The sequence below is a fragment of the Salvelinus alpinus genome, chromosome 9 (assembly GCF_045679555.1).
Source record: "Salvelinus alpinus chromosome 9, SLU_Salpinus.1, whole genome shotgun sequence".
In the NCBI taxonomy this organism is placed as follows: domain Eukaryota; kingdom Metazoa; phylum Chordata; class Actinopteri; order Salmoniformes; family Salmonidae; genus Salvelinus; species Salvelinus alpinus.
In genome coordinates this window covers 76,084,824-76,095,937 of record NC_092094.1, presented here as the reverse complement: position 1 = coordinate 76,095,937, position 11,114 = coordinate 76,084,824, and the positions used below count along the sequence as shown (strand labels likewise).

The following is an 11,114-nucleotide window of genomic DNA, read 5'->3' as shown; positions in this document are numbered from 1 at the left end:
CATGTCATTACCTACACTAACTAGAGCAGTGTGTGTGTGTGTGTGTGTGTGTGTGTGTGTGTGTGTGTGTGTGTGTGTGTGTGTGTGTGTGTGTGTGTGTGTGTGTGTGTGTGTGTGTGTGTGTGTGTGTGTGTGTGTGTGTGTGTGTGTGTGCGTGCGTGCGTGCGTGCGTGTGTATTGGATGGTAAAGAAGGATGCGGTAGAGAGAGGGAGGTCAAACCTGGAAGCATGTTTTAATATTGCTCTACCGTTATCCTGAAAGGCATGATGGGAGTAACACATCTGAACTGATCATAGTTACAGAATCGTAGGTCTCTCTTTTTTGCATTGGACAATATATACAATGTAAAATAAATACATTTACACAAATGGACATATTGTTGGAGCACGCTGTATGATACACACGTCACAAAAATATACAGGTAATCGTTAACTGATGTGAAGCACATCTACAACTACGGACATGTTTCTCACTACACGGCGTCCCAGCAACTCCTGGTCGGAAGATTTATCTTATCTTTTTTTCATAATGTGAATCATATATAATTGTTTCATGTTTTTCCGTCTTTCTTTACCCCCCCCCCCCCTGTATCTTTTTCATACATTTGCATGTCAAACTGCCAGGTTATAACCTAAGCACACAAGTGGTATGTAGGCTACACCTCGGCATAAATACATACTTGACTAACACTCACTATTCTCCTCCTTCGCTTCTCATAAAATATAGCAGTTGTTTGTACATGTTCATTTCCTTATTTCGTATCGTTTAATTGCAAAATAGTCCAATAGATACAGCATGTTGATCAAATTCAAACAAAAAGTGCAACGTCTGTCCGTCCCGTCTCTTTGTTGCACAGTCATATTGCTTTAAATAACAACATCACGTTGGGAGAATAAACGCCCTCGTTCGTTATGGCTAAATTACTCCCCTCTCTCTCTATCTTAAATATGATCCATAGAAGGGGTTGAAATATACATAGCAAAACCTCAGCATGATTTAAGCCGCTAGAAATATGTGTATCAGCCAACAATATTTGTGGCAACAATCTACACACAAGCAGTTTCGTAGTGAGAATTATCATGTGTTGTTATGGTAATTTTTATGTTAACTAAGAATATTGAATAGTCAATGATGTGTAGCTAATCAGCTTAACTGTGTCTTGAGACTGATACGTACAATGTTGTAAAATTAGCCTTTGACCTTATTCTCTGACAAGGTTTTGATTATTATTATTTTGTTATTATCATGGTTTGCCATCAACTATTAAATGTCCAATTCAGCTCAGCTTAAATCACCTCTGAGAGACTGTTGTGTACTCTTTCAGCTCCTTTTATAGGCCAGTACATAGTATCGGTTTGAAAATGGAAAAACAGTTAGACAGAGACATCAACTAAAAACAGAAGCCGACAGAGAAAAAGGAAACAGCACCTCTCTTTCAGGAGTTGTGTATGGAAATGATAGACGAGCCAACACGTTTCCCAAAAAGAGCTTTGACGTTATTGTCTCACTCATCAGGGGCTGTAGAGAATTCAGGCCGCAATTCAATGAACTGCAGATTAAGTAAAACCACATTGCGGTTTCACACAGTATCTGAGGTGTAACCGTGCTAAAATTGCCACACCAAGCAAGCTGCTGTCGCATAAACTATTGCCATTAGATATTGACATAAAACCACGCCTGTCTTTAAAATACAGCTTTAACATTCACAGTCTGCAATTGATTGAATTGAAGCCTGAATTTACAAAAGTACTTCCAGTAAAGTACTTTCAATAAAGTACTTTCTACAAACCATGGTCTCTTTATGTTTAGCCAATGATACATACACGGTAGTTAACAAACAAGACCAAGGAAGAAGATAAATGAATTAGAAACACAACCCCCCCACCCCCCGCCCCATTAGTCCTAGAAAATAACAACATTGTAATCTTTATTTTTTATTTTTCATTATTTTTAATAAGCACACAAAGTTAAAGCGAGAGTTTTGGAAACGAGTTGAACTCAAAAATAAAAAATAAAATGTATTTTTTGTTGTTGTTGTTGTCCTTTGCAACCTCAGAGTTTAGATAATGTTACAACGTGGCTGTTTCTAAATGGAAGGAAGGCAGTATGTACAGCGAGTTATCAAAAAAAGTAATCTATAGTTCGGGAAATGCTCAAATGTATTTTTTATTTTTCATTTATTTAAACCTAAGATATACATTGTTATTCTACAAGAAAGAGTTACACAAATGATCCCTTTTTATATACTTTGTTTCTTCCTTTAGATACTTGTTATTCTCTTCTAAGTCAGTACAGGTTATTATGATGATGATGTTGTTGTTGGATCAGTTGAACTAGCTAGGAAGAAGAGCCTTGTTTCCTGGTAAATTGGCAGGTATGTGAGAACACGCCGCCCCTTATCTCCTGAGGATCGGTACATCCACCGTTGTCTCTACTTCTACCCTGTGTCTAAAAAAAGCGCACGGCACGAGAACTAGAACCACCACGAGAAAGTACACGACGACGTCGTCGAACGCAACGGAAGGAAAAGACAGGGAAGAGGAAGAAAAAAAAACGAAAGGAAAGAGAACAACAAAGGGAACGTTTTTCAGAAAAGCAGCAAACATGAAACACTGAGAAGCTGAACTACATTTTTCTGTTTTTGTATTTTTGTATTTTTTGTGTTTTGTTCCAATAAAATGTCTTAGGTTAGAATTATAATCTGTTAATTTACAATATACAATGGTTAAGAAGGTTCAGAAAATACCCCTTACTAATAATACTGACATATTTGTTATAGAGAGTGACGTAGATTACTTGACTTATCGTTTAGCTTCTCAACTGGAACCAGTTACCATTTTATATTAGAGTACATCATAATCTAGATTATGGATATTGCCGTTCTTAATCTGCGTACAAAAACCCTGGACCAAATCCCAACCTCATTCCTTCCTATGAGCCCACCGCTGTTAAAAGCTTTCCTAAGTGCTAGTCTAGTATTATATCTCGGCTACAGATTACTGTTCTTGGTACAATGGCGGCCTTAAGAGTCAAATGCATGAGTTACCTGCTTGCCTGCACAGTCATGGTGCTTCCCTAGCCTTGGGTTAGTTTGCTTCTAGGACTATGTCATCTAATAGCCTATGGCAAGCACACAGAGAGAAGCTACACCTGGTAGAAATGCTAACCCCCCCCCCCCCCCCCCCCTCAACGAAGACTGGCACAAACATGAATTGCATACATGTTAATATGCACCCTCCTTTTAAATGACTATTGCTTATTGAAGATAAGAGTCGATCCATATATATATCCATATAGAATTGCTGAAAGTGGTAAAGCTGATAGAAAAACACATATATTGATTGCTTTCTTATTAACACAATATAAACAAAACAAAAGAATCATGTAGACCATATATGATGACCGGATCATATATTTACACCCTTATATTCATTTCAATAAAAATAAGACCAAACAAGTTGAAAAACAACCATAAATATGTGTCTGTCCCTTCGGCGCCCCCATACCTCTCGTCCATATTGCATGAGTGACTAAAGCTTCCCCATCTCCCTCAAAAAAGATCATCATCACGCCACTACATCATGTCTACGAACCCTCTGGAAGACTTAACAGAAAAGAGCAACGAGGGAGTCTAACTGCTGTAAGTGATTAAAGTGGACAAACCCAAAGGGAAGGCTGGGGGTGATGACAACGATCTGTTATTAGGCTGGCACATTGGGGACTGTGTGTGTGTTGTATGTGTGGACGTGTCTAACTATTCTTGTGGGGACCAGAAGTTATGCGGGATCAGAAGTCCCCACAAGAAGAGTAAATGAACCAACATTTGAGCAACTGGGGACATTTTGTTAGTCCCCACGAGGTCAAATGCTATTTCTAGGGGGTTTAGGGTTAATGTTAGAATTAGTGTTAGGGTTAGAATTACATTAAGGGTTAAGGTTAGGAACTAGGGTTAGGATTTTGAATGGGACTGAAGTGTGTGTCCCCACAAGGTTAGCTGTACAAGACTCTGTGTGTGTGTGTGTGTGTGTGTGTGTGTGTGTGTGTGTGTGTGTGTGTGTGTGTGTGTGTGTGTGTGTGTGTGTGTGTGTGTGTGTGTGTGTGTGTGTGTGTGTGTGTGTGTGTGTGTGTGTGTGTGTGTGTGTGTGTGCGTGTGTTGGTGTGACTGTGTGTGTGTGTGTGTGTGTTATGCGTGTGTGTGTTATAATACTGTAGTTAAGCAGGCCAGACTGCAGTAAGAGGTAAATACTTGGGGTGGGGTACTGGGGGCACCAGATATTTGGGGGAGGGGGGGTGTATCAGAAGATATTAGGAGTAACAGGAGGTGTCAGGGGCTGATAGTAAAGTTTGCTGGCATCCACTGAATGGATCTCCATCCTTTGGCAGGGCAAGTCTCCTCTCCTCCTTTCCACTCTGCTCTTCTCCGTTACACATTTCGTCATGAAAATCATCAACAAAAAGTCTTTGTTCATTTTCAAACGTTTTCTTCAACAGCACATCCTGTAAAAACTGTGTTGGGAAACTGAGAAGAAGTTGAGAAAGCTTCACAGTCTCTCTTCTTTTCTTTTTAAATTCCTCGTTTAAACATTTTCATCAGTCAATAGTCAATAATCACATCGTTAATCATTCTTATATGTATAAGTGACTTGTGGTTGAGAGTCAATAGTTTACAGGGCCGTTGTTATGGTAACTGGTTTATGACTTGTCTATAATCTATACACATACGGCCCTCCAGCAGAGGGCTCGTCTCAGTGTCAGTGTCTTCCCTTATGCACAGAGGTCAGGGGTTAAAGTTCAGAGGTTAGTCCCGCCCATCCCTCTCAGTGGGCGGCGGTTTGGGAGGTTCAGGGGTCATGTGGGGTTACGGGAGGGGGGGGGGGGGGGTCAATGGGAGGAGGCTGGGTGCGACTGACAGACTGACATATTGGGGGTTGTTGACGTGGTTAGCCAATCAGACCTTGGCCTCCAGCAGTTCCAGGAAGAGTTTGTGCATGGGGACCTTGCCGTCCTGCTTGATGCTGTAGAAGTGCTGCACGGCCTTGGTGGAGGTCTGGCGGAGCAGAGGCAGGGTCATCAGCAGCTTGCCTGCCCGACGAGGGTCCTCCGGGTGCTGGCCCGCCTCGTAGTCCTGCAGGGCCTCATGGAGCACGTCCTGGAGCTTCTGCACTGCCTCCACGTCCTCTATGTGCATGGAGTCTACAGGGGGAGGGAGGGAACGAGGAAGGGAGGGCAAATAAAGCAGATAGAGGTTAATCTTTACACATACTACATGACTATATCATCACAGAATGAGAGAGAAAGAGAGAGAGAGAAAGAGAGAGAGAGAGAGAGAGAGAGAGAGAGAGAGACACTCCCCAGCTGAACAATAGCCTGGCCTGTCTGTATTTTCCTGTCTCAGGGGTAATGTCAAACACAGTCATTAGCATACTGAGTCGGTACTGGAGCATTTATGAGCACTGGGGATGGGTGTGGTACTGCGATGGATTTCACAACTCCAGTCCAACACACGCACACGCACACGCACACACACACACACACACACACACACACACACACACACACACACACACACACACACACACACACACACACACACACACACACACACACACACACACACACACACACACACACACACACACAGGCCCTTAATGGTCCAAGCAAGAGGTCAGTGTGGGTGGGGTGATCACAGTATATAACCATTGTTGCACTCTATCGGGTACATCCATCATTGTGTGTGTGTGTGTGTGTGTGTGTGTGTGTGTGCTACTGCGGCCTGTCTATGTGTCCATGTGTCCAGGTTGACCCTAGCAGTGTTTCTCCCCAGGGATAAATGACTTAATGCAGGCTGGCCTTTAGAGTTGAAACCAGATCAATCCAGCCGATCAATGAAACATGCATGTTAAATAATAATCACAGGTCAACTATTGACAGATCACACTGACCAAACATTGTGGTGGAGAGGAGGGTGTACGCAAACACACGCACACACACACGCACACGCACACACACACACACACACACACACACACACACACACACACACACACACACACACACACACACACACACACACACACACACACACACACACACACACACACACAGGATTTAACGACTGGCTTTAGTCTACTGTCCCATAGCTGGAGGGTGTGAGTGGCTGGGTTGTAGTGTGTGCATTTGGTTCAATTCTCTAAACCCCACCACACGTACACATACAGACTGCTCTGCCCCAAAGACACGTTCAGATGTTCATGCCTCTGTTTGGGTCAATACTCTAACCCGGTATATGTGTGTGTCTGATCCAGGATTCTGACAGCGAGCTCTCAGTCATCCATCACCAGGATTTGGCGGTGTGTGTATGAGTGAGTGTGTGACAGGGGCTTTGGCCATGTGAAAAGTGACCTGTGATCCGACAGGAGCCCCCCCCCCCCCCCGGCAGGAAACTGCTTACACACACACCTTTACAGGGCTGCAGAGCCAGCAGCACTATCAATCTGACTATCACACACACACATGAGCGTGCACACGCACGTGCACACCGACATGCATACACACATATACACCAGATCCACTCACATATTCATGCAACAGAGCAACAAGCTCTCATAGTTTCCCTTCAACATATTATGTTTCATTTTTGACGCATTCATTCCGGGTAGTTACAGGGTTAATTCCGCATGGTTACAGGGTTAAAACAGAAACGACTCAAACGGTTAAGTTTAGGTATTAATTCCTAGTAGTTAAGATTAGGGCTATGGTTTGGGGAAGGCTTAAAACAAAATGATTAAAAACGACACGCTATTATCATCAAGTATCACCAAGTATCCTCGCTAGAGCATTGTGGACTAGTCTAATACTACACACGGTATGTCTCCACTCTATTCCATCTGTTTCTATAATACTACACACGTTATGTCTCCACTCAATTCCATCTGTTTCTACAATACTACACACGTTATGTCTCCACTCAATTCCATCTGTTTCTATAATACTACACACGGTATGTCTCTCTTCTATTTCATCTGTTTCTATAATACTACACACGGTATGTCTCCACACTTTTCCATCTGTCTCTATCATACTACACACGGTATGTCTCCACTCTATTCCAACTTTTCCTATAATACTACATGCGGTATGTCTCCACTCTATTACATCTGTTTCTATAATACTACACACGGTATGTCTCCACTCTATTCCATCTGTTTCTATAATACTACACACGTTATGTCTCCACTCAATTCCATCTGTTTCTACAATACTACACACGTTATGTCTCCACTCAATTCCATCTGTTTCTACAATACTACACACGGTATGTCTCTCTTCTATTTCATCTGTTTCTATAATACTACACACGGTATGTCTCCACACTTTTCCATCTGTCTCTATCATACTACACACGGTATGTCTCCACTCTATTCCAACTTTTCCTATAATACTACATGCGGTATGTCTCCACTCTATTACATCTGTTTCTATAATACTACACACGGTATGTCTCCACTCTATTCCATCTGTTTCTATAATACTACATACATGATAATACTACACCAGTATTTATGTTTCCTGTAGAAAGGCGTAGGCCACAATGAAGGCTCTTTAGAACATCGTGAAGATGTCAATTTAACTAATTCCATATTTCAGTTATAACATGGTGGCTTTTGGGTTTTTTCACAGTAAAACACTATCCTCCTATTCAAAACATTTGACACCATATTCTAAGGTGTTTGTCCACTGCTGTTAGATAAAATGCCACATGGCGTAACAGTAGTAAATCAATGAGAATTCAATTAACTCTTAAGGTGACAGGAGACTTAATGTGATTTGGCTGTTACTTAAATGAACATGCTAGTCAAACATGTCCTGGTAATTGTGTGGATAGCCTATGTTTCTTAGCTCTGTAGGAAAGAGATGCACTTCTCCCAAGAGTGTTTGACAATTATAATAGCAAGTAGATATTATTCTGTGTGTGTGTGTGTGTGTGTGTGTGTGTGTGTGTGTGTGTGTGTGTGTGTGTGTGTGTGTGTGTGTGTGTGTGTGTGTGTGTGTGTGTGTGTGTGTGTGTGTGTGTGTGTGTGTGTGTGTGTGTGTGTGTGTGTGTCCCAGACTTAAAGTGGTAGGAAACACTGTGTTCTATTAGCGTAGCATGTTGCTAATGAGCAGTGGGGTTAAACAAGGACTGTTAACACACACACACGTACATCTTTACATGTGAATCACGTTCAGTAGCATTTCTTAAGGGTTCCCATCATTAATGCAGACGATTAGCATTCAAAGAATTAATTATGTCCCTGCCCTTCAAAATGCTAATACTAGCTTTCTGTTGTTGTTACACTGGCTCATCTATAACAAACTGAAAGGAATATTGACTAACAACTAAAACCTTATAGTTTTGATCATAAACTTGTCTGCATCACTTCTTTATTAGTTTCTGATCCTAAATATATATTTGTTTCATTAACAGACATCTCCAACAGTAACCACTTAGAAAACATTTCTATCCAAAGAGGCCTACAGTTGACATATAAAGTTTATTCAATATGAGTCCCATGCAGAAATGTAACACACACAAAGACGCGTGTTGTGAAGGACTCCAGCTGCTATCAGTCTCCGTCTGTGTCATCGACAGCATGGATGAACACTTAAGTACAAAATCAATTTAAAAAAAAACATTTCTCTAAGGAGCTGCACGTCCAAGCCCTCTCTGGGGTGCACTTGTGGCAGGAGGGCTGAAACGTTCCCATGTTCCCAGACTCTCCCCCAATCCTCCGCTCGCCAAATAGTGAACCGTCATCCCACGGCCAGCAGAAGCAATCTGCTCTTTCATTTTTCAGCGTGGCTGGGCCCGGCCCGAGATTGATCGCCACACATGGCCCCAGAAAACAAACTGTCAATACGTTGAGCGCTGGAGAATTTGAACAAATAGCCGTCCTCCCATTCAAGCCGCCCGTTGCATCCCATTTAACAGATTCTATTGACAGTTTCCTTCTTGTAATTAAAGGGAAAACTACTGGCCGGCAATCAAGATAAAGTTCAAAGATGGGGTCACTGGGAGGAGAGGGGGAGGGAGAAGGGGGAAGAGGGCTAGGCAGGACTGTCGATGCTGGACGACATCAGAGGCGGTTATTGACATGCGGGGTCCTAATGATCGCGCCTTATTTAACAGGCATCTGAGGAGACCACTATGCTAATTGTAAAAGGGACAGCCACTACTACGCTTCAGGGAGAGGGTGGGGGATAGGGAGTGTATGTGTGTGAGTGTGTGCAGGTGCGTGTTTCACTGTCTGAATGTGTGTGTCTGCTATGGGGATGTATTTAAATCACCTCTTTGACGGTGCTTCTCTTATGAGTCTCATGGGAGGAGGGGAGGAAGAGGAGGGGAGGTGGAGGAGGGGTGGAGGAGGAGGGGAGGAAGAGGAGGGGAGGAAGAGGAGGGGAGGTAGAGGAGGGGAGGAAGAGGAGGGGAGGAGGAGGAGGGGAGGAAGAGGAGGGGAGGAGGAGGGGAGGAGGAGGAGGGGAGGTGGAGGAGAGGAGGGGAGGTGTGGGAGGGGAGGTGGAGGAGGGGAGGAAGAGGAGGGGAAGAGGAGAAGGGGAGGTGTAGGAGGGGAGGTGGAGGAGGGGAGGAAGAGGAGGGGAGGAAGAGGAGGGGAGGAGGAGAAGGGAGGTGTAGGAGGGGAGGTGGAGGAGAGGAGAGGAGGAGGTGAGGAGGGGAGGTGTAGGGGAGGAGGAGGAGGGGAGAAGAAGGAGGGGAGATTTAGAAGGGGAAGAAGAGGAGGGGAGTTGGAGGAGGGGAGGAGGAGGGGAGGTGGAGGAGGGGAGGAAGAGGAAGGGAGGTGGAGGAGGGGAAGAAGAGGGGAGGTGGAGGAGGAGGAGGAGGAGGAGGGGGGGAGGTGGAAGAGGGGAGGAAGAGAAGGGGAGGTGGAGGAGGGGAGGAAGAGGAGGGGAGTTGGAGGAGGAGGAGGGGAGGTGGAGGAGGGGAAGAAGAGGAGGGGAGTTGGAGGAGGAGGAGGAGGAGGGGAGGAAGAGGAGGAGGATTCAGATCTTAACTCTTTTTTTTCTGACACTCTGTCCTTACATACCTTCTGATAGCCCTAATGGAGACATGGGTTGGAGAACGAAACAAACAAGGCCAGAGTTGGGGGTTTATTTCCAGCATGGGCCACATAAGTCACTTTGGATAAAAGCATCTGGTAAATGACTACACTATTACATTTTGTATATTTGTATTACAAGAGCAAGGACAAGAGACGATGGGGACTGATTCATAATGTTTTACCATTGTACCACTGAGGCAAATGTAATATCAGCTTTCAAAATGAAATACATGAAATATCACTTTGATATTTCATAGAGATTAGATGGAAGCATGAATCATACTCAGGATGTTAACAAGACTGGAAACAGGAACAACACCCAGACATAACAGGAAATCATGGAGTTATGGAATACAGTTACAGCTATGGTTTAAATCCAGTATCCATTTCTGAGAATCTTGTTTAGTATTTACTACAATGTAGTTGAGTGCCAACAGCTACTCAGAAGTGTGCCTGTCTGAGTTTGTTTAAGAGAGTGCATGAGGAAGGGACTGTGTGGATGTGTGTGTGTGTGTGTGTGTGTGTGTGTGTGTGTGTGTGTGTGTGTGTGTGTGTGTGTGTGTGTGTGTGTGTGTGTGTGTGTGTGTGTGTGTGTGTGTGTGTGTGTGTGTGTGTGTGTGTGTGTGTGTGTGTGTGTGTGTGTGTTCTCACCTGAGTTAGCCAGAGCGATAGCCTTGAGAGTGACAAACTCTTCCTTCTCCAGCTTCATGGCTTTGTATTTCTTCACCAGTTGCAGTATGGCGTTGTTGAGATCAAGTAGACCTGCCAGCTTGGACTGGTCCTCGTCCATGATGTAGTCCTCAGCATACACCAGCTTGTCCTCGAAGGACAGCGAGCGGTACACCACACGCAGGATCAGAATCTCCATCCACGCACTCTGCAGTAGACTCATCTGGTCTGCCAGCGACAGCGTGGAGAAACCTGCGGGAGGGAGAGAGAGAGAGCGAGGGAGAGAGAAAAAGAGGTTAAACCCACTGGATAATACAATCAATTCAGAACAAAAATTAGGCTGCTGT

General features: G+C 43.9%; 1 protein-coding gene across 3 annotated transcripts in view; it reads right to left on the bottom strand.

The window, feature by feature from the left end:
* Window positions 1-209: 209 nt before the first annotated feature.
* esrrga (estrogen-related receptor gamma a) overlaps window positions 210-11,114 on the bottom strand; it is a 105,272-nt gene continuing 94,367 nt past the window's right edge. For all 3 annotated transcript variants that reach the window (XM_071327221.1, XM_071327219.1, XM_071327220.1), the window contains exons 7-8: window positions 10,750-11,019; window positions 210-5,194 (exon numbers count right to left, since the gene is read on the bottom strand). In XM_071327221.1, coding sequence (XP_071183322.1) covers window positions 4,950-5,194; window positions 10,750-11,019 — 515 coding nt within the window. In that variant the 3' untranslated portion in view covers window positions 210-4,949. The remainder of the gene's footprint in view (window positions 5,195-10,749; window positions 11,020-11,114) is intronic.